The 24066-nt window shown below is 34.1% G+C and overlaps 1 protein-coding gene across 1 annotated transcript in view; it reads left to right on the top strand.

Annotated features, from left to right (window-relative positions):
* Positions 1 to 1907: 1907 nt before the first annotated feature.
* The window catches only part of Pi3K21B (phosphatidylinositol 3-kinase regulatory subunit alpha), a 293295-nt gene continuing 271136 nt past the window's right edge, over positions 1908 to 24066 (top strand). Inside the window, exon 1 of the mRNA XM_089106583.1 lies at positions 1908 to 2187. Coding sequence (XP_088962709.1) covers positions 1983 to 2187 — 205 coding nt within the window. The 5' untranslated portion in view covers positions 1908 to 1982. The remainder of the gene's footprint in view (positions 2188 to 24066) is intronic.

Genomic DNA, 24066 nt, shown 5'->3' with positions numbered 1-24066 from the left:
TGGTATCATAATGATATCATATATATAATTGAAAAAAATATAATTATTTCAAGTTTTAGAAGACCGAAGATGACATCAAAATTAAAAAATTTTCTTATTTAGTACGGTACATCATTTCTACCTAAAACAAGGTCAGAAGGGGATAAAAAATCAGATACTTAATGTGTGTAATATTTGGTGAATTGAAAGGTTTTCTCCTATATTTCAAGTCAGGGGAGACTAAAAAGAATTCAGAATCAAAAATGTTTATCACATATCACCCCATTTCTACTCTAGGTGTAGTCAGAAGGGACAAAAATGCAATTAGCGGTATTATAATATAATAATACATAATTGAAAAAATATGTAATTAAAAGGTTGTTTCCTATTAATCAAGTTAAATGAGACCCAAAATGACATTAGAATTGAAAAATTATATCATTTTTTTCCCCTTTGCACCCTTAACGAGGTCAGAGAAAGTGAAAGCACCCATTCTTACTGGTGGCCTACTTTTGGTTTTAACGGTGCTGTACTGCAATTTCGTGCCCAGGAACTCAAATATGAAAAAAATTTGGGGTTCTCTCTTCTCTACTAGTTTTAACTTCAAATGCCTGGAAGGGGGAGGTAGCTTTACTTACATCAATAATTTCTGCTGGACGTTCTAGTTTTTTTAGGGCTAAAGAGTGGAAATCTAAACAGAAGATTTTCTTCAAATGCTCCGTAAATTCTGTCTTGACTTTCTAGCTCTTATTTCAACCCTTCATCCTTACTCTTTAACTCTAGGGTTGAGTGCAAAGAGAACATTAGAAGATTGCCATATTTAACTTAGCTCTTGGATTTGACAAATTTGGTTATTATTGTAAAAAAGGACTTCAATCAAAATTTTGTTCTCGATTACCATGACTGAAAGAATCACAGCTTCGTTTTGATTAAAAATCTATTGAATAAACCACAGAAGTTGGCTTAACCATATGGGTCATCAGGATCATAATGATCCTAATAACCAAATTCAAAATCTACCGTGTCAAACAGCTTTTTAAATTTAATAAAAATCGTCATCGGGCTGTTCCAACTTTCTAAGTCATAATTAAATTGTCGACTATGTGGTTTTTAGCATAAGTTGTTAGTGATCTTTTATGAGTACCACATGGAATAGACTTTTAAAAGCTGGTCATTATAAGCCTATTAAAAGCCTTAATTTGCACTAGAGTGGAGTCTACCATGTCCGTGTCGCTCCTTTCAACAAGGTATCCATTGGAGTCCATAAGAAGTTGTGCCACCATAAGAAGTCCATAAGAAATTGAGTCCATAAGAAGTTGTGCATGCAGGATATAAATAACTTTGACCACCCAAAGATTAAAGCTTCCCACCCTCAGCTATAGAATAAAAAGACAGTGCAATGACATTTGATGACGATACCAAGCGAAATACGGCTTTAGAAAAAAGCGAACACAAAGTTTAAAAAACTTCTTCTAAAGTCAGTTTCATGAGGAAGTGGAACTCCTTGCCAAAAGAAAAACAGTGACTGCCCTAATGTTGATTCTTTGAAAAGGTCAGCTGACCAAGACGGGTGTAAAAAATCACGATGAACTAAATGGAATACAAAAAATGTTCTAGCTCACATGTCCAGTTAAAGAAATGTAAATTTTTGATACGGCTTAAGAAAAGTTTTTCAGATAAGTGTTCTGATCTTCAAATAATATATTTATTATTTAATAATGCATATCAAGCTAAATATTAAAAATTAATTGCTGTTCGACATTCTAAAGGCGCTATCAGGTCTAGATAGAATCTTATAAAAAACCGAATGTTTATTTTTAAAGCGATATTTTTTTCGGCGATACCTTTTCTCGGGAATTTTGCTACAACTGCTTTAAAATTCATGAATGCCAGATAATGTTTAAGAAAGAAATAGAGATTTCGAAGTTTTTCTTTGTTTATTTACTAACAAAGAATAAGTGATGCAGAATATGTAATAAAAACACACTCTACTTAAATGTAGTATGGAGTCAGGCCCAGAAACATATTTATATACAGTATTGAAGACTATAAAAGGATCAACATCAGATGAACTTTCATGTGAAGAGGGTGATATTCTTGAAGTTTGTTTACCTTTGAACTTTATTGCTAATGGAGGCAATCCAGCAGAGCTTGTTGGATGGATTAAAGGAAGGAATAGAAGAACAAGAAAAAAAGGATACATTTTAGGTATGAAGATAAACTAAAGGCTAGGTAATTCCGACACAGTAACAATTATACTATGACTAGGGTTTAGGTTAGTAGGCCTATATGAGGTAAATTTTTACCAAATTTTGAGTTTCAAATAAAGTGAATGTACGATTTGATGCCTTTTTTTATGTTGATTAAAAATATAACAATCATTTCTTTTGGAAATGATTTTTAGCCCCCCCCCCCTCTATATATGTCAATTCAGGATATTTATTTGCACATTTGGGGGTGGGGGTTAGGTTAGGGGGGAGGGCTGAAAATCATTTCCGATATAAATGATTATTATGTTTGTAATCAGCTAAAAAAGGCATTGAATGGTGTATTCACTTTATTCCTATCTCAATAATATGATTTGGTAAAAATTTACTCTATAGCCTATGATTCTATTGGTAAACCTAAAGTAGCCTATAGAGGCTCTTTTGAAGGTAAATTTCTACCAAATCATATTAGGATATTGACTTACGCATAAAGTGAATATACCACTTGATGCTTTTTTTATGCTGATTAAAAATATAATAATCATTTCTATTGGAAATGAATTTCAGCCCCCCCCCCCTATATATGCCAATTCAGGTTATATATTTCTACATTAGAGAGGGGGGGGGGAAAGTTTAAGCTTACCTCCCATTTACAACAGAAACAAAATTTGGCTCCACCCTCCTCCTAATGTAGAAATATATAGCCTACCCTGAATTGGCATATATAGGGGGGCTGAAATTTATTTCCGATAGAAATGATTGTTATATTCGTAATCAGCATAAAAAAAAGGCATTGAGTGGTAGGCCTGTATTCACTTTATGCATAAGTCAATAATATGATTTGGTAGATAGGATATTTACCCTTTTGAATGAAGTCTGAAATTCTGAAAGTAACCTTTAATTAAGCATAGGTTAGGCTGGATACTTACCTTAGTTAAGTTATCTTAGCCCTAGGCTATTTAAAAAATGTAGGCTAGCTCATTAGCTAAATTTGGAGTTTTGTCCTTTGTATAAGCCTAGAAGTGGAACTCTTAAGAAGGAAATATGATAAGAAAACAATTAGTTCTTTATAGGCTGCTTTGCAGTATAATTACAGTTAAGAACATTTTTACTAACATTAAAAACTGTATACAATTGAGCAATTGAACAAAGACAATCAGCTTTCTTTTAATATGTGAATTAAACTGAAAGAATATATACATCCAAATAAGATAATCAATATTTCCAAAAAGGTCCTTCTAGGTAGGCTAAGTCAATAAACTAGGTGGTAAATTTGCAGTGGGCCTTATAATTTAGCTAAGATAAAAGTGAAAATGTCATTTGATCCTTTTTTATGCTCTTTCATAATTCAATAATTGCCTCTGGGGCTAATTATATCTTGAGTCCTTAAAGGGGCCCTGAAGGTATTTTACATGAAAATGAAAGAGCATAAAAAAGCATTAAATGATGTTTTCACTTTCATCCTAGCTAAATTATATGGCCCACTGCAAATTTGTCATGACATTTACCCACCCCCAACCCCCTAATGTGGAAACATATACCCTGAATTGTCAACAGCAAAGTTTTGAATTGCAAAATTCAGCACTATTTTTGTTGATAGAATTTGAAAAAGATGAAACGATAAGAACATAGTTTATAATTGAGCTGCCTAATAAATGATGTTTGAATTTTTATAAGTAAGAATTTTTAGAAAATATTACTCTTTAACATCTTATATATAAACAAATGACATAATTTTGATCACTTTTTAATAACTTAACTACCGTTGATAACTTCTTTATGTGGTTGCAAAAATGAAATATCTTTGGGGCTCCTTTAAGAGCTCAAGATGCAACTGGCCCCAGAAGCAATTATTGAATTATGAAAGAGCATAGAAAGGGCATCAAATGACATTTTCATTTTCATCTTAGCTAAATTATATGGCCCACTAGAAATTTACCATCTAGGCTAATAATTTCAAGTGTTTGGTCTTAAATAATTTTAATAGTAACCACATTGATGCATAGCTTAGGCTTTTTAGCTATTCATTGATATACAATTTTTCTTAATTCCTGTTTGGTAACCAGATGTGAGGGTTTGAGTTTTAAATAATTTTGCTCAATTGCATACTGATTTTTTACCCTATGTAAAATTCAAACCCTTGTATCTTGTTACCAAATAGGAATAGAGAAGAATTGGACAGATCAATGAATAGCTAAAAATCTAAGCCATTTCAGCAGTTGACCAATTCACAAGGAAACATATTGATAAAATTATACATGATGCCATAACTGACAAAAGGACAGGGCAAGCCACAGTTCATATATTATCCAGTATGGTCATTCTCTATCTCACCTATTATAAAAACCGTACCGGGGTGCAAGTGCTCCAGAGAATGTTTTTGCAGATATAAACATGTTAGACATGCTAGACAGGTTAGTCTGTTTCTGACTGTTTCCATCAAAGTGCATTGAAACAAATGGAAATAAAGCTAATGCAGAAACAAGCTAGACAGCGAGGCAAGCTAAGGCAGAAATAAGTGGGAGGAGCTTTTTGTTCACAAAGACCAGAAATGATCTGCGATAAGCTTACTGGTATATTCTGTCTACTGTGGGGCAAGCACACTACTTAATTCCTTTTTTCCAAATATAATAATCAATTCAGTTATTTGCCTACTCCTGATGGCCCTATATATAGCCTTAATAATATGTTTTGTTATTACATCAATGTAATCATCATTATAACTCCCATATAAAACTGGTTATCTTTTAGTCTAGAATCTATCTCTGGGTGTGTTGAGTGTACAATTTATAATAAAACAATATTTGAATTGAATTCCATTATGCAGGCATGAAAGGATGGTTCCCTGTGATATGCCTGTCCATGATGACTTCTAGTTTGGTTGAGGATTATGGGGTGTCCCAATGTCAGGTGTGCAGCTACGGGGGAACCCCCCCCCCCCCCCCAAGTTCCAAGGTGTTGGTATGCAGCTGATAGTTTGTTGTATAATTTTTGGGTAGTTTTTCTATGTTCTTTTGTTATGGTTGATTTGAAGAAGGCTTGATCTAGCACTAGCTTGCAGATTCTGGAAAGTTGGAATAACATCACTCCTTTTCCTTCAGTAAACATGGGTTGGAATTTTTGAATGCTGTAAGCTTCTCTTGGTAAGGAAGGATCCTCAAGTTGTTTAACATTTTGGTTGCTTGCTGCTGGACACTTTTATGGAGTTGCTTTCCTCCCTTGAATTAAGGGTAGATGAGCATCATACCAAACTCCAGCACTGGCTATACCATAGAGGTGTGCAGCTTTTTGATAGCATGTTCATTGCAGCTGACAAATGTTCTTTTGATATTGCCAAGACATCTCCCTGCATTTGCTGCAGCTAAGATGGTATGCTGATGGAACTTCAGCTGGGAGCTGACCATAACACCAAGATCATGTTCTTCACCTGCTGATGTTAGATTTGAGTGGCTGCCAAGACTGTTTTAAATGTCTTATTTGATTAATTCAACATAATAAGAACATATACCCCCAACAGAGAGCAGAGCTTGGGAAATTGGGTATTAATAATAATAAAAAACACACAAAAACATTTTCTCAACATAACAAAAAGAGAGAAAGAAAAAAAAACCTGGTTAAAGAGAAAAAAAAAACAGAACAAACCATAAAGAAAAAAAATTCTGGACAAGTGGTTATGGAAGGCTATCCCAACATGAGTAACAATTATAAACAAAAAAGTAATACTAAAAAAAAAAATCCATTCCACCATCACAGGTCATGTAATTTTAATATTTTCTTCTTTAGAACTGATATTTGCCAAAATGACTCAATTTGAATTCTATCTTTCACAAATAACAAAAGGAATTTAATATGTTCCAGAACACCTAAGAGCCAAAAGAGGGGGCAGAATCAACAGAGATTTTTCATAAAAATAACTACTAGGATCATGTATTTTAAAATGCCATATTGAAATATTTAGTTCTCTTATATGTTTCAAATCAAATAAATTCAAAAAAAAAAATAATGTTTCAGTTTCCAATGCATCTCTAAGTTTTGATGGATGATGTAAAAAGTTTCCAAGTATTCTCACTGCTTTATTTTGAAGGATCTGTAGTGGTTTTATAAAGATCCAAAAAGTATTTAAATTAATAATTGTGCAATAATTTAAATAAGGAGTAATCAAAGAATGATAAATTAATTTTAAAATTGAAAATGAAAAAAATATGTTGCAAACAATACATTGACCCAATATTTTGCAAAAGGTTCACCCTTAAATGATCAATATGAGTTTGAAATGACAAAAAGGGATCAATAAAAACTCCTAAATAACGATATGATTAAACACTACATATTTTATGCTCACCAACTTGAAGCTCCTGAAATGAATTTTTTTTAGTAGCACGTTTTGAATAACCAAAAAACCTAAATTCAGTCTTCTTAAAATTTGGTACAATACTAAATAATTAGAAACAAACCATCACTTAACTGAACTAACAGTGTTAAACAAATTTTGAATCAATGTAGATGAGTTCTTTGCTTTAACAGAAACAGCTGTGTCATCTGCAAATAAAATTGCAAGACCATTATTTCCCTGCAAACATTGTGGAAGATCATTGATATACATCAAAAATAAAAGCAGACCGAGCCTTGAGGGACACCAACATCTTCAAGATCATTTAAACTAGACAAATGTCCATCAACATCCACCACGATTTTATGTCCATAAAGGTCTGATATTATTATTTCTAGTCCTTCCCTCTTATTCCAAAATTTTCCATTTTATCAAAAAGAATTTCATGGTTTAAAGTGTCAAATGCTTTTTTAACATCATAAAACACAGTAGATACATGATAATTACTATCTAAGCAGTCATTTATTTCTAATACAAGAGCTGCAACTGCTTGTTCCATCAAATGCCCTGCCCTAAATCCAAACTGATATTTGGTAAAAATTTTATTTTATCTAGATAATTAGTAATCCTTCCTTTTCAAATTTTTTCAAAAATTTTTCCTTTTCAAATTAGACAATGGTGATAAAATTGCAATAGGACAATAATTATTTATATCAGATTTATCTCCTTTTTATGTAATGGTATTACATGTGCAATTTTCCATCTCTTGGGAAGTGTACCTGAGCAAATACATAAATTTAATATATGAATCAATGGTTCAAAAATTACACCTGCAATATTTTTTAACAAATTAGTTGAAAGTTCATCATATCCCAACAAATTACCATTTTTAAATTCTTAATGACCTTTTGAAATTCTGCAAAAGTAACCAGGGCCAGAAATATGCTTGTATTTTCAGTGGGCAGTAGATATTGTTTATGCAACCTTGGGGAAGAAAGGTCAATTTCACCTGAAACAATAGCTGGTCCAATACTAGCAAAATATTCACTAAACTTATTAGCAACAGCTTGTGGTCCTCTAAATTCTTTACCAATAATATCAAATAACACTTCAGGGTGTAACAACTTTTTATTTCTTCCAATTTATTTTTAATTGAACTCCAAGTTTTTCTTGGGGAATCTGAATTTTGTAAAGATTTTTTATAATAAAGTCTTTCACTTACTCTAAGGATCCTTACCAGCATATTCTCATAATTTTTAAAACGCATTATATTTATTTATGTGGGATATTTTATTCTAATTTTATATAAACTATTTTTCGTATTAATAGACCTCAAAAGTGATTCATTTATCCAGGTTTTTTGTGGTAAGTTTCTTTCCTCTTGGGCTCTTATATGGACAAAAAAGATCAATCTTTTCATTCATAATGTAATAAAATTTATCTAATGATTGGTTTGGATCCTTGTCATCAATTACAGGACTCCAATCAACATCACCAAGCCCTTCTTTTAACCTTAACACATTTTTATGTGAAAAATCTCTGCTTGGTTTGATTTTTTATTATGTGGAAATTTATAAGAAAATCAGACATAATTATACAGTGGTCCAATGAATCATCAGGAATAATAAATGTATTAACAACACTATGAGGTGAAAAAATATTATCAATGAGTGAAAATGATGTATCAGCTTTTTTAGAGGGCACAAATATGGGGTTTAGTGCATAAGATAGGGGGCCCTCCAAAAACTGCAAAATATTTGTATCTATTCCATTCTGATCTACACATAGGAGTTTCATTAAATCTATATTAAAATCACCCATAACTAAATAAGGAGCATTGAGACTAGCTAATTTATCCAACATACTTTCAAAATGATTTTTAAATTCTATCTGGCTGGATGACAGAGTACACTAAATAACTGCAATTAAAAACTTCTGATTATTTGGAAAAGAGCATTCAACAACACAAGATTCAAAACTCATTTCAATATTCAGTGGCAAAAAATCAAGCCTTATATGTGCTGGTATACAATTTTTAATCAAAACACCTAGGCCCCTTTGTTTTTTCTATTCTGACTGATGTGAAAAACTTGGTAATCTTTTACCTGTATATTTTCAACTGAAAAATCATCTAAAAAAGTTTCACTTAGGCCTAATATATCTGAATCCAAATCTGACAGAAAAGTTTCAATCACATCCTGCACAGTCTCCAACCCTGGCAATTCCAAAACACCATCCTACTTGTATTTATATTTTTTCTTACCAGCTCATTCATAAATATATATTGATTTTTTGGGATATCCAAATTACTAGAAATATCTTCATCATCACCAGCTACAATAGTTTGAAGGATCAACTGAACTGAAAGAAAATTCAGCTCAACTTCTATTAACCTGGATGATTGAATTTCATGATTATCTCTTATCCATTATCAAATATTAATCCCATGTTAAGAAAAACAACACCATGCCCCAAAAGACAAGCAAACCATAATAAAAAATTACAATTAAAGAAAAAAAAAATAATCCTCATTCCAAGTCGTTTTCTTTCAGTATGACTAATCTGTGCAACTTTTAGCCTAACCTCTATGTGGATCTTAACAAAAAAAAAAATATATATATATAAACTAAACATAAAAACCACTTTCAATTTACATGTTTTTATTCATATTACTTGGGCACTTGAACTATTAATGCAACCCTCAAATTACGCCATTTGAACAACGACAGGGGATATAAAAGGCACTTCCCTTTGGGCAATGGAAATTTTTTTATGAAAATTGTCAATCTCCGGTATGACATCATTGAATGTGTATTTGGTAATTGAGCCGTCTGGTCTTTTCACTAGCAGATTTGGCTGAATCCCCTTCAATATCCAGGCATCACATCCATGATCTTTTTGTAATTATCACGTTTCACTAGAAGCAGCTTTTTGCACATTACAGATATCAGTTGGGACATAATCACTGATGAACAGGTTGCTGTTGTTTCCAGGGAATGTCTTATTCTTAAGCTTGCTAGCTCTCTTCATTAAGGCAAACTTATTGTCTTTATTATTTAGTGTCACTTTCAAAAATTTACTGTTGCTATACTAATCGTGAAATTTACTTTGGGCATTTCTAGTCTGCATTGAACTACCTCTGTGAATAGAACTTCAGTGTGGTCATTATCCTTACAAGCTGCATTCCATATGATAGTATTATTTTCTAGCTTTGCAGCTTCCATTCTCACAATACAAGACATATAATCTTCATTTTTACTTCTTAATTCAATTATTTCATCTGTGCAAGTTTTTATTTGCATTTTGAGGCTAGAGGTTTCATTCTTAATCTTTCCAATTTTCGATTCAGTATTGTTTATCTTATTTGTTTGTAGAGATTGTTCTTTTTCCAAGTTATCCACCCTTGCGGTAAGAGTTCCTAATTGATTGTTGACATCATCCAACTTATTTCCATTTTCTTTCACAACATCAAGAATTTGCTTAAAATCTGCAGCTAGTATTGATATTTCCGGTTTCGAGTTAGAACTGAGTCCTAAGGTGTCAAATGAACTGTCCATACCTTCTTGCTTAGCATTTTTCCTTTTATGTCCCATCTAATCACAAATAAATCAATAATCCTTGAGTAATATTGTCACATAAATTCACACCACACAGAGGTTTTAACTATACCTTATTCTGACGAGAGCATTGAATTAATTCCAAACATCTCTAATTAAAAGATTCTGACGTCACAGCTATAACAATTCACTAATACACAGTAGTGGTCGAACTAGTTGGTTATGCAAGCTAAGCTGTTGAGATTTTAAGCATGTGTTTTATCAGACTGATTTGAAAGTTATTTAGCTGTTAACTCTTTGAACTCTAATTCAACACTGAACTCTAATTCAATACCGAACTCTAATTCATTACTGACGCTGTTCAATGTGTAATTTTGCTGACAGCTACATGGTCCTAGCTGGAGCATTTTCCAGTACTGTGCTGTAGCAGCCACTTTTCTGACCAGTTTCCTAGGTTATTCAGGTTTCTCTGTTGAGAGGCTGTCACTAATATAATTTTTAAATAAAGTTGGGCCAAGCCAATACCCAATATTTATAATAGTGGAAGAGAAATGGTAATCTGATTAATAGAAACACCCTGCATAATATAAAGCAAGAAATTGATTGTTTTCTTATAGTTTTAAAATTTTCCTTTAGCTATATATGAGACCATCAGGGGGAGGGGTGTATTTGCAAGTCAAATGATTGTTATATTTGGAAAGAGCACCAAATAAAGAATCCAGTGTCATAATGGAATCATAGTGGAATCTATGTCAGTTATAAAATCTTGTATATATTTACAAAAATATTAAGTAGATAAAAGTAGTAGCCTACCATAAGGTTATTTATTGGTATTGATGTACAGTGAGATTTAGTCAATAGAAAATACTATAAAATTAAAAAACTCTAAAATACTGATTTATATCATTCGTAAAAGCACTTTACTTTAGTCCCCACTAGCATGCAATTATGTAGTCTAAAATGTATATTTCATTTTTCTTTTTCTTGATTTTGTCAGTGTTGCTTCAATTTGAAGGTATTCAGTTGAAGCAATAGAGTGACATATGGCAAAATCCATAGAGGGTATCACATGCGCTGCTGTGGTGCAAAATCCATAAGCAATAGAGTGACATATGGGTATCACATAAAGAAGATAAAGCAAAGTGAATAAATTTTAGAAATGATATAGTTAACTATTTTAGGATCTTATAAAGTTGTTTTCAGAATTTCATAGCGTTTTGTTCTGAGTATGCCTAACTATATACATGTGTTGGGCCTACTCAGTAGTAAGCCTATTAACTTAAGTAAAGTAAACAGGTATAGAAGTATACCTATTTACTATTTACTAACCGTATACCTATTTACTTTATGCTCTTTCCAAATACCATTATTACTTATTCAAATACCATTATATACTTGTGACAGACCCTAATATGTCTTCTTGATACAAAAAATAGCTATTTAATACAGATAATGAAGTGAAAGTTGGAACAGAAAAAAATAACTGCAAATGTCTAAAACAAAGATTAAGAAAAGCACTGTTCATGTGTTTAAAGTATACTAAATACTGATAGATCAAGAGGAAATACTAAGTGTCCTGCTTGTCTTGTAGTCTGTTCTGAAGGCTCAGGTTTTGGCAAGAGAGTAGTGATATCAGTGAAACTATAAAAGTAGGAAGCATCAGTAGGGACAAGCTTCAAGAACGGAGCAATTCTTTTGAAATTAAATTTAAAAAAAAACTTAAAAAAACAGTAATTAAATAAAAAAAAACAAGTTTTTTTAACTGAAAGTAAGGAGCGACATTAAAACTTAAAACAAACAGAAATTATTCCATATATGAAAGGGATATTTCATAAATAAAATATCTATCTATCTATCTCCTCAATGTCCTGCTCTTTACGTTAAAGTTTTTTGTTATTTTGAAAAGTAGAGTCATGAGAAAGAGTCAAACTTTAACATAAAGAGCTGGTGTTGAGGAGGGGACAGTCCCTTTCATATATGGAATAATTTCTGTTTGTTTTAAGTTTTAATACTGCTCATTACTTTCAGTTGAAAAAACTTTGTTTTTATTTAAGTTCTGAACGTTTTTGAATTAATGCAGGTTTTGGTTGCTCACCATACATGAATAGTTAAAACGAAATTTGCATGTTAATTTTTTTTTTGTGAGAACAAAACCATTTTTTTATGGTTTGTGAGAGCCTCTTTAACTTTTTTAGCTTTTTAATGCATAGCCTCTCCTCAATCTCTTGTGTTCTCTGGAGTATCCATCAGTGTTCTGCAGACTGCTTTTGGTTGACCTCTTGATGTGGGCTTTCTCATATAAGCTTTTGGATATGGCTGTATCATGACAGGTGAAAGTGTCTAGATTGAAGTGCAGGTGACTTCTTTGTGTTGAGAGGCTACACCTTCATCTAGATTTGAGGAAGTCATGTCTTCATCTCTTGGCTAGGATGCAGGTTAACCCAATGATTGGTCAGTTACAGCTGCTAGCAAAAAGTTGTCATTGACCAAAAACATTGTCATTAAGTAGGCAAATGCCTGTTGCTTGAAAACCTGCAGTGATGTTTGATGGGGTGAATGAAAGGGGATAAGCAACGCCAAATAACTAGGAAATTTCATACAGAGAAACTGGAAATAGCTTTGTTATAATAATAATAATAATAATATATTGCGAAAACAGGCTTGCGCCTCTATCTACAAAAATTTAAATAATCAAATGCTTTATCACTATAATGTTTGTCAATTTTGTTCTTAAATGCATTGACTGAATCTGAGTTAACAGTGTCTGATGGTAGTGCATTCCACTCGGAGACAATGCGGTTGCTGAATGCCCATCTCCCAACATCTCTTCTGAAACTTTCTTCAGTTAGTTTAAACTCGTGACCTCTCAGGTTATTATTCTTGAATGTTATTATCTCTTCTGGAGGGATGTTATCGTAGTATCTGTTGCATATTTTGTATACTTCAATAAGATCTCCTCTCAAAAATCGGTATGAGAGGCTTGGGAGTGACAATTTTTTCAAATGGTCTTGGTATGACAAGTCTCTAAGTGATGGAACGAATTAAGTAGCCCTCCTTTGGATTTTTCTATTGCATTGCTGTCTTTTTGAAAAAACGGTCTGGTTGTTGTATGACTGTATTTGATCATTGATCTCACTAACAATTTGAAGAGTATAGAAAACAGTGTTGAGTCAGTAAGAGAGAAATTTCTTTGAATAATTCCCAAGACTTGTGATGACTTAGAGATGATTGACTTGTAGTGCTTGGTGAAAGTCATGTCACTGTCTATTGTCACTCCCAGATCTCAAGCTTCTTCTTGTATAGGTATCTGTTGTCCTTCAAAGCAGTAGTGCCGAGAAATGTGTTTGGGGCCTAGCCGAATGTGACAACTTTTTTCTGTATTCACTTCCATGGTCCATTTTTTTATCCATTCAGCTATTTTGTTTAAGTCTTGCTGTAGTATTTCTGTATCTTCAAAGCTTGTTATTGTGCGAAAGATTTTTGTGTCATCTACATAAAGCAGTATCTCTGAATCTATGTTATTTGGGAGATCATTTATGTAAATATTGAATAGTAAAGGCCCCAAAACACTACCTTGAACCACTCCACTTGTGACTTTTGTCTCATTGCTGCTAAGATATCCCTCCAGTTTTACTCGCTGAGATCTTCCTTTCAGAAAGTTGAGAACCCACTTTAGAATACTATCGCCAACATCGATAGACTGTAGTTTTCAAAGAAGTTGACTTTGTGAGACTTTATCAAAGGCTTTTTCGGAGATCTAAGTATAAAATATCTACCTGCATCCCACTATCCATATATTTTCTCCAGGCGTTTGTAGCGACAAGTAGCTGGCTTTCTGCTGATCTTTTCTTGAGGAATCCAAACTCTGCGGGTGAAATGAGGCTTCTTTGGAGTAGGTACTGTAATATATTATCCTGAAGTAAAGATTCTAGCATTTTGCATGTGATACAGGTTAAACTGACAGGTCTTTAATTATTTGGATCTGATTTGCTTTCTTTTTTGAAGAGGGGAATCACTGCTGCTTGCTTCCATTTATCAGGCAGGTTCCCTGTTTGTAGCAACTTGATAAAAATGTAGTGCAATGGCGCTGCAATTTCTTGTGCCAGCTCTTTGAGCACTCTAGGATGTAGGCCATCTGGACCTTCTGATTTGTAAGGGTTTAGATTTTTTAGTTTTTTGTAGACCATTTGTATTGTTAGTTATATGTCTTCAAATTTACCTATGACAAGTGGCTGACATTCCTCTCAACTTTCATCTTTGTCCCTCTCTGTTTTGAAAGCTGTGGAAAACTGTTGATCTGGTAGGTGGGGTTTAGTTATTGGGTCACTGATCGTTAATTTTGTTTCTGAGTTTGTAAGATCGGGAAAAACCGGCTGTTCTTTTCTTTTTGAGTTCACGAAGTTCCAAAACGCCTTGGGGTTGATCTTTGAGTTTTCGGCTACTTTCCTCTCCTTTACGCTTGATTCTTGTCTAGTGGCTTTCCTCACTTTGTTGGTGATTCTGCGATAATTTCTACGATTACTGTCGGTATCAGTCTGCTTGAGCGTCTCCCAGGCTTGCCGCTTGATTTTTATTAGGTCAAGGATGTCTCGTTTTAGAGGCGGTCGTTTAAATATTTTGACTGGTGGTACATACTTCTTTGTGAGGTCTATGATTACGGATGCAAACTTTCTGTACATGCCATCTACTAGATCTGTGTTATTTAGTATCTCAGTCCAGTTGAAAACTTCTTGCTCTGTTCGCATGGTATTGTAATCACCTTTTGAATACACCCACCTCTCTTTTTTTCTCATAGTTTCGCAACTTATAATCACCTCTAAGTAAATTGTAGCCTGGTCCGATTTTCCAACGGGAGGACCTATAGTAAGTTCTTTTATTAGTTCCGTATTAGTGCATAGGACTAGGTCCAGTAGTGTTGGCTTGTCGCTTCCTCGGATTCTTTTTGGTTTTTTAATAAGCTGTTTTAGGTAATTATCGTTCACTATCTTCAGAAATTCCCTCTGTGAGGGTGAACCGCTATGCTCTAGGAGGCGTGGCAGGTCCCAATCTATTTTAGGGTAATTGAAATCTCCAATTATGAGAGTTGGTTCTGTTAATCTTTGACATATAACGTGAATATCTTTAAAGAGTACTTTGTCATTCACGGCTGTGCTATTTGGACTTCTATATATTAAAGCCAAATTTAGAGTTGCTTGGTTTGTGTTTGATATCTGAAGCCAAATAATTTCCTGTCCATCTGTTTTTGATGGCACTTTCTGGATTGATAAATTGTCTAAGACGTAGCAAATAATTCCCCGACCTTCTTCTTGATCTATGTTCAAGGTGTAGCTTTTGTAGCCGTTGATGGCCAACTCTGGTAAAGTTGGGAGATATCGACAGTGTTTAGGCTTAGCTTCGACAACTGCTACTATGTCTGGGTTCTTTGCCGCCATTTCTACTTTTAATTCTGATAATTTGTTTGGTAGTGAATCAGCATTTAAATATAATATCTTTAGTGTTTTTACTTTAGTAGCTTTTTTTTTAGGCTTGAAGGATGGTGGCATTTGTTTGGCTTTGGTCATTCTACTTCATATTTGCCATTGCTCTTCGTTGGAGTCTTTACCTCGCCTCCAATGGCTCTGCATCTCCATTTGACGATCGCACTGGGTGCGGGTATTTCTCTTCTGTTGTCTCTTCACGGCGAGCATTTGTCTCTGCATGGGCGTGAGATCTGGGTTTATATATACTTTGGTACGAGTTTCTTCATTTGATGATTTTCTTAGATTTGGAGCTGTCCTAAGGATTGTTTGCCTTTTCATCTCTAGCTCTTGTGATTTTTTTAGCTTAACTAACAAAGTGCGTGGACTACCATCTTCTTTTCGTCTTCCAATCCGGGCAGTTTCTAGTATCTCGCCTTCAGTGATATTTGCCCCGAGCTCGTTTTCTTGAGTCAATTTGACAACCTGTGTAATGTCATTGACAGCAGTAGATTCAGGCAGCCCCATGACTACAAAATTCATCTTTTTCTGTTCTCTTAAGTCCTTTTCTACTTCTACCTGAATAATTGCATTTATTGTCGGCTGGATGTCGTGAGTCGAGGGTTTTACGCTATAATTCAAAGGCGTTGCCTCATGATGTCTGTGATGCTGAGCTTCTGTTAGCTGTCACACTTGAAGCTGTAGAAGTGCTACTTTTCATTTGGAGCAGGAGAGGCATTCGTATTTAAACAGGAGACACTTGCTGTCTTCTCTCTTCATGACCAGCACGAGATCTGCATTTATACCTCAGCAAGCGGCATGTTCCCACTCGTTGCAGAGAAAACAGAGGAAAGAGGTGGTAGTGTCGACATCTTTGTGACAGTAGCTGCATTCTGTGTTGTTATCTGGGAAACTAGTGCCCAAAGGACTCTCTTTGGGCTCCGTAGGCTGGCTTACCGAGGGACCTTGACTTTTGGTGGATTCTTCTCTCGGAGTCCCTCTAGTATTTTGTGCTTTTGGTGGAGGAGTTGCTTTATATTGGTCGTTGCTAGAAGATTTGCAACTATAGCATTGCCATTGTCCTCGGAGTTTGTCAGCAGCTTCCTTATTATACGCAAGACCTGCGCAACCAAAGTGGAGCCATTTTAAGCAGTCTCTGCACTGAATTCCTCCTTGAGCTCTTGTTACATTTTTCTTGCACCGTGGGCAGAGTTCTACCATATCTATTTTATTTATTTTGGTAAAGATTTTGTCAGCAAAATCTTCAGTTCAATTTGGCAACACCGGCGTTACAAGCTTTAAAGATTTAGCGGTAGATAAGACCCGTGGGAAGTACAACACACGAATCACCTTATCCCAGCAGTTTAAGGATAAAAATTCCCGCTAGTACTGTACGGCCTCTTGAATGTTCGTTGTTGCTCACTTCTGCACAGGCTATCTCCGAAAAATGCAGCCCGAATTTTATCGCCGAAAATGGCAAAATATACTGTCTAAATTTGGCAGCTATGCAATATTTGGCAACTATGTAACTTCACTTATTCAGAAAAAACAGTGATGGCAACAAAGATGACGCTATATGAAAATAGCAGAATAGATGGCGTGCCAGTCTATTTAAGAAAAAAAGAAGATGGTGCTGGTGAGAATACTCAGAGAGAAATACCTATACTAAGAATTATAGAAGGTCCCTCAAATACTACTCAACTAAAAATCTAGAATTAGAGTGTAGAAATCAGTATGGAAATAACCTTAAAGTAATGCAGAAGCTTTATCCCATTAAGGGCAAAGATGCAAACTCAGCTACAATAACTCTGTATATAACATAGATGGCACCATGCTGAGTTATAATGAGACCAGTAAGTAGAAGACCCCAAGATCAAGTTGTTGCAGTTTGTATGATGTGTGAACACGATCACATGGTTATCTTTTGCTACCCGGATGTCTTCAATTGATAAGTGAGATTTGTGATTAGCAGCTGGGCAGCTAATAAGCAGCTGGGGCTTCTCTTCATTTGGCTGTACAATTGAGACAAAGTGATGAAGACAGTGAATGAACATTGAAGCTGCATTCCAGCCACTGTCACTAATACAAGTAACAGTACCAGGCGGAGCCCCTAGATTCATTAGCTTGGAGAAGAAGATGCTAACATTGTAGTGGTTGAAAGTGGTTCCCCTGGAGAGGCTAGTTGCTTCAGGTTTTCTGAGTGACAGCCCTTGATTTCATGACATAAATCCATAATACCATTTCTTGCCTGATCTTTTCTTGTCGTCCCAGCTTGAAGATACAGTAATCTACTTTTTCTTGCATACTTATAGGCTAACTCATGAACTTCCAAGATGTCAGGATATCATAACGTGTCAAAGCATAATAATAGTGGCTATTTTATTTCTGTTTAAAGTTGCCATACATAGGACATGTCTCAAGTACCAATACTTAGGGTGGTTCCAAGTATGGAACCAAATATTGTCACCTAAATAATTCAATTTTAATCTTAAATGGTAAAAAGAACTCTACAGACCTTTTCTTAAGGAACTAATGAATAAGGAAGTGAAAGTAAATAGTCACTTCGAACCCCATATCTCCCTAATCAATTCACAGAACTTCACAAAATATTTTGAGAGTCTACTTCTAAATTTAAGACCTATTTACTTTAAGACAAAATTGCAAATTTGGATTTAAAACTTCTGCAGATGTCATCTAGTACAAAGATGTCATTGTGCAGTTTTTGGGGATTTTTTTGCAAGATGGCATGGGTGTCTTTTTAGGTGTGTCCCAAGTATGGATACTCTCCCCTGTGCAGCATGTTTCTATTAATCAGACTATCATGTTTTCTTGAATTCTTGTCCACATTTTCAATCATTTAAAGAAATATTCTTACCCAACAGTTCTTTTGAAATCACTTTGCAGTGTTTTTCCTGCCAGATTGAGAATGCAAGAAAACCAGCTAAGAGAGAAGACATGATGAAACGAAAAATGTAAATAACAGATAAATATAAAATTTTGAGCTACATTTGGAACCATTAAGGGGGAGGGGGGAGTAATGGTAGAGGGCATTGTCAGAAATCCAACCATTTGGAATAACATAATAAAAGGAACCTAGTGGTATTATTTTTATTTTATCTTCATTTTTTTTAACTAGTCAAACACCCATTAGTTTACCTAATTGCCTCATTAGGCATACCACTTGATGTACCTTTTCACTTTTCCTTTTCCACAAAATAATCCTTTTGTTATCTATCATTGAAACAATTCTTCTTGGTCTGGTAGGTAATCTTGTCCCCTGGTGATTTCGTAAATTCTTAACTCCCCTACTAATACCTATCATACCAAACAGAATTGATTCAATGATAGCTAACAAAAGGATTATTTCGCAACAAAATAATTAACTTCCATGTTTATAATTTTTTACTCGGTTGCTTTGGCGTTCTTATCGAAGAAACTCTATTAGCCTCTGTGACCTATGTGAATCAGTTGCGACAATTGTATTTTATTAATATTGGTGGTGATTCTATTTGCTTTAGTTTATTTTAGTTTGTTACCTTTGTTTTCTCTGTGCTGAAGACGCCACGGTATCATACAGGGGAAATGACCGCGTCGTTTTAGTTCTTTGTCTTTTCTGTCTACTGGCCGCAGTCTCGTTTGTCTACTGGCCACAGTCTTCATTGAATTGTTTTCTCTTTGTTGTTCTTTAAAAATACTGTTATTTTGGACTGCATATTTAGTAAAGTAATTTTCTTTTCCTTTGTATATTTTAGGGCCTTACGAAAAAATCAAATAAATTTCAATGCTACTATATCTAGAAAAATTACACAAAAAGTTTTTTTCTTGTGTGAGTCAGGGTATGGAAGGATTGCATTCGGGGGGGGGGGGGGAGCACGCCGGGTATTTTTATGTCTAAAATTCGCTTCATGGACTGAAGCTTGGTCTCCTGGCACTTCAAAGTCAAAACGAGCAGAAACTGTATCAATAAAGAAATAAACCGGAAAAATTAAAAATAAGCCCAAAACAAACAGAAACTAAAATGAATTATCATATAAACATATAGATAACAGACATTGCTATGGTTGAATAGGTATATTGAAATTTAGACTAAGTTATATAACAGCTACGAGAGAGCAAACTGAAAATAAATTTTACAAAAAACAACTGAGAGAATTGGGTAAAAGATAATTCACCCAGTACTTACTCACAACGTGACTCATAGGGTGGCGTGTCTTGTCTAAACAGCGCCGTCAGTGACAGTTAGACTGATAAAAGACACAACAACAGTGTATATAATCTTATAGACTTATAGACTTAAACCTTATAGACTTTAAGCACAATTATTTCTGTTTAAAATCAAAATCACGTCTTAACTGCGGGTAGCTGGTTCATTACCTTACAAAATTAAAGCATTCCCCTAAAAAAGAAAAATATTTTCCCCCTTATTTTTGCTTACATTTATAAAAAAAAAAAAAAATAGCGCACTGCTTGCCATCAACGCGTAGACATGCTTCAAAATTGCCTTATTTTATTAAAACAGGCATAGGAAAAATAGATGCAAAAGTTGTGCTTTTTTTTCTAACAAAATAATATTTCGTCAATAAGTAAGTAAGTAACATTGGGTTTATTTAAAAAAAAAATATATACATCATCAATTCCCTGAAGCAATGCTTGTGCAGTAGAAAACCCTCCAAAAAAAACAAAAAACCAAGAAACCAAAAAAAGAAAGAAAAAAAAGAAAAAAAAAACAAAAACAAAAAAACAAAAAAAAAGAAATAGAGAAAAAAAAGAAGAAAAAAAAAAAAGAAATTAGAGCTCAAATTACCGGACCCGAAAACCAACGAACCACCAAACAACACCCAACAAAATTATAATAACTATAATCATATTCAGCTGCAACTAAGCCCTCCTCAAAAACAAAACTTAGGTGGCGTGGAATAATCCATTCAAAATATACACATCAAAACAATGGTTCTTTAGCGACTTACGAAAATCCTGCAAACCCCCATCATTCCTCAAATCCTCTGGCAAACTCTCCCAAACTAACGGAACAACATGGCGAATTGAAAACCTAGACCTAGACGTGACCATAGCTGGTCTTCGCACCAACTGAGAAGATCGTGTCAAATGATCGTGAGTAGTAGACGCAAGACTAAACATTCCCGAAAAACAAGATGGTAACTCCGAAGCTAAATATTTAAACATAAACAGAGCATTATAGAATACACATATTCCTGCCAACGGTAGAATTTTATACTCGCTGTAAAGATGCCTCACCGATACAGATAGGTCAATTTGATTACCATAAAGAACTCTAATTGCCATATTCTGTGTCACGCAGAGCGGATGAAGGTGAGTTACGAATGTTTTCGACCAAACCATACAACAGTAAATGAGATATGGGTGAACCATAGAAAAATACAACATTCTCAGAATTTCACACGGAAAAAGATACCTAAGTTTACGCATAATACCAATATTACGAGACAATTTGCTGTTAACAGATGCAATATGGTCTTTAAAACTAAGGCTTTCATCAGTTATAACACCAAGGTATCTAGTACTAGTAGATCTTACAATAGTATGGTGCCCTACTTCTATACTATTAATCCATGGATAATTTCCAGTAATTCTACCATAAATCAAAAAATTCGACTTATTATGATTCAGTTTCAATTTATTTACTCGCATCCACTTTTCAATCGAAGAAATACCTTGTTTCAACACCTAGTCATCAGCTCATTTTCAGTTCTAGCAGCTACAGTGAAATGGGCATCATCAGCAAAACATGGTAGAATTCCTTTAGTACCGTAATTATCAAGGTCCAAAGAACAAGACACATTACTTGAAGCTCTACAAAGGTCATTTATATAAACCAAAAACAACAACGGGCCCAAACCGCAACCCTGAGGTACTCCAATCGACATATATTCAATTTTAGACGTAACTCCATCCATCACGACACGCTGAGTCCTTCCACTAAGAAAATTAACTATGACATTTAAAAAATCACCACGTATCCCACTACTATATAGCTTTTGAACTAGTATATCATGATCAACAGAGTCAAATGCTTTAGTAATATCCAAAAATATCGAAGCTATCTTCAGACCCTTGTCTAAAGCATCATTAATAAAAGTTGTTAAAAACAAAACTCCATGCTCTGTAGAATGATAACTCCTAAACCCAAACTGACTAGAACTAAAAAATTTTCTTTTTTTGAAAAAACTTACCATCCTACTATGAATCAACTTTTCAAACACTCTAGAAATAAATGGCAGTAAAGAAATCGGTCTATAATCACTAAAACATTTATTATCCCCTCCTTTAAATATCGGGATAACATTCGCGCACTTTAGACAGTCGGGAAATATTCCAGCTTTTAAACAATTATTTATCAGTCCTAAAAAATGACTAGATATAACAGTTAATATCTACCTCAAAACCTTCAACGAAATAAAATTGTCTCCTGATGCACCATTTTTCATATTATTTATAACATCAAATAATTCATCAATAGTTACAGATTTAAGGTACGCAGACACATCACAATCTTCAGGTAGGACCTGACGAAAATCTCCATCTTGATCAAATACTGGCACCGATGATGACACACGCTGCCCAATAGTAGTGAAGTGATTACACATCTCATCTGCAACATTATTATTCATTCCCATATTATCTGGGCGGATCAAGACGCTACCAGGGCAAGTCACCGACTTAATCAATTTCCAAGTCTTACTCGGGTTACCCTCAACTTTTTTTAATTTAGCCTTATAATATTCTACCTGAGCCAGTCGGAGTGCAGCATTTAACCTACTATTATAAACTATATATATTACTTTATCATGAGGATCATTGCTCCTTGTTGACAACTTATATAAAAAACGTCTTCTATTAATTGACTGTAACAAACTCTTTGTAATCCAAGGTTTATTCGGAGACACCCTTCTCTTCTGTATTCCTGACACTTCACAAAATTCCAAAAACGTATCCTTAATCTTTCCATACCAAAGCTCAAACTTCAAATTTAAATCTAATTCTTCTTGTAAAAATTTAAAGTCTAACTGTTCTATCCTAAGCTTAAATCTTGAAATAGTATTTGAATCAACTAATAATTTCTTAGGCTTAGGGCGAGCATCACAATTAATATTAATATTCTTGAATATACCCGGAACTAATATAGCCAAACCAAAGTGATCCGAAACTTCATTTAACACAACACTTGACGAATTATGGGGAACATTCAAAAATACATTATCAATTAGAGATGAAGATGACTCCGTCACTCTAGTACAAATATTTACAGCAGGATGCATCCCATAACCTAACATTAAATTCAAAAAATTCCGGGCTTTTAAATTAGATGCTAACAATTTCAAATCAATGTTAAAATCCCCACACACAAAACACGGCATGTTCTTACGAGTTAGAAGGTCCATTTGTTGCTCTAATAATTTTAAAAAATAATCTACACTAGCTGAAGGGGGGCGGTAACAAACAGCAATAAAAAATGGGTCACCATTCTTATCAACCTCCGTAACAAAACACTCAAAAATCATCTCTTTATTAACACACAAATCATCCCTAACCTTCACATTCAAATCAGTTCTGATATACAGGGCAAGTCCTCCATGCTGATGATGAGTACGGTTCTTAACATGCATATTATAATTTAAAATATCCAATAGTCCAGAATTATTATTCATTAACCATGTTTCAGTAAGTGCAAGAATATGAAAATCAGATAGCATACACAGCTCCGACAAATAATCCAATGTACTATTTAACCCCTGACAATTCAAAAGAAAAATGCCAAGTTTATCCGGTGCCAGTCTAGTATGTAAATCAACTGGGCACTTATAATTAACCTTCGGAAAAACATCATCTACCCCCATATCAAAATCCCTGTGAAGTATCCCTAATCCTAAATCCGAAACACTCAATGGATTATTCTCAAGCCAATCCAAACGATCATTACGAACAATTATCATTTTTTATAAATATATATATATATATATATATATATATATATATATATATATATATATATATATATAAAAGAAAAGGAGGGTAGTTAAAACCTTCTATTCTTCTAAAAATCCTATGTAATTGTCACAGTAGACAGAATATACCAGTAAGGTTATCGCAGATCATTTCTGGTCTTCGTGAACAAAAAGCTCCTCCCACTTATTTCTGCCTTAGCTTGTCTCGCTTGTCTAGCTTGTTTCTGCATTAGATTTATTTCCGTTTGTTTCAATGCACTTTGATGGAAACGGTCGGAAAGAGACAAACATGTCTAGCATGTCTAACATGTTTATATCTGCCAAAACGTTCTCCGGAGCACTCACACCCCGGTCCGGGTTTTTATAATGGGTGAGATAGAGAATGATCATACTGGATAATATATGAACTGTGGTAATTGTTGAGTCCTATTAAATCGCCATTTAATTGATAACATTTTCTTTTACAGTACTTGGGACATGATTAATATATGTTTTCACATTGAATATTCCCTTGTAAAAGGTGTTAATTGATCTTGTCTTTGTTTCTGTTTA

Source organism: Artemia sp. Qi Xiang Cuo, chromosome 21 (assembly GCF_049724085.1).
Source record: "Artemia sp. Qi Xiang Cuo chromosome 21, ASM4972408v1, whole genome shotgun sequence".
Classification (NCBI taxonomy): Eukaryota; Metazoa; Arthropoda; class Branchiopoda; order Anostraca; family Artemiidae; genus Artemia; species Artemia sp. Qi Xiang Cuo.
This window is presented reverse-complemented; position numbering and strand designations above follow the sequence as displayed.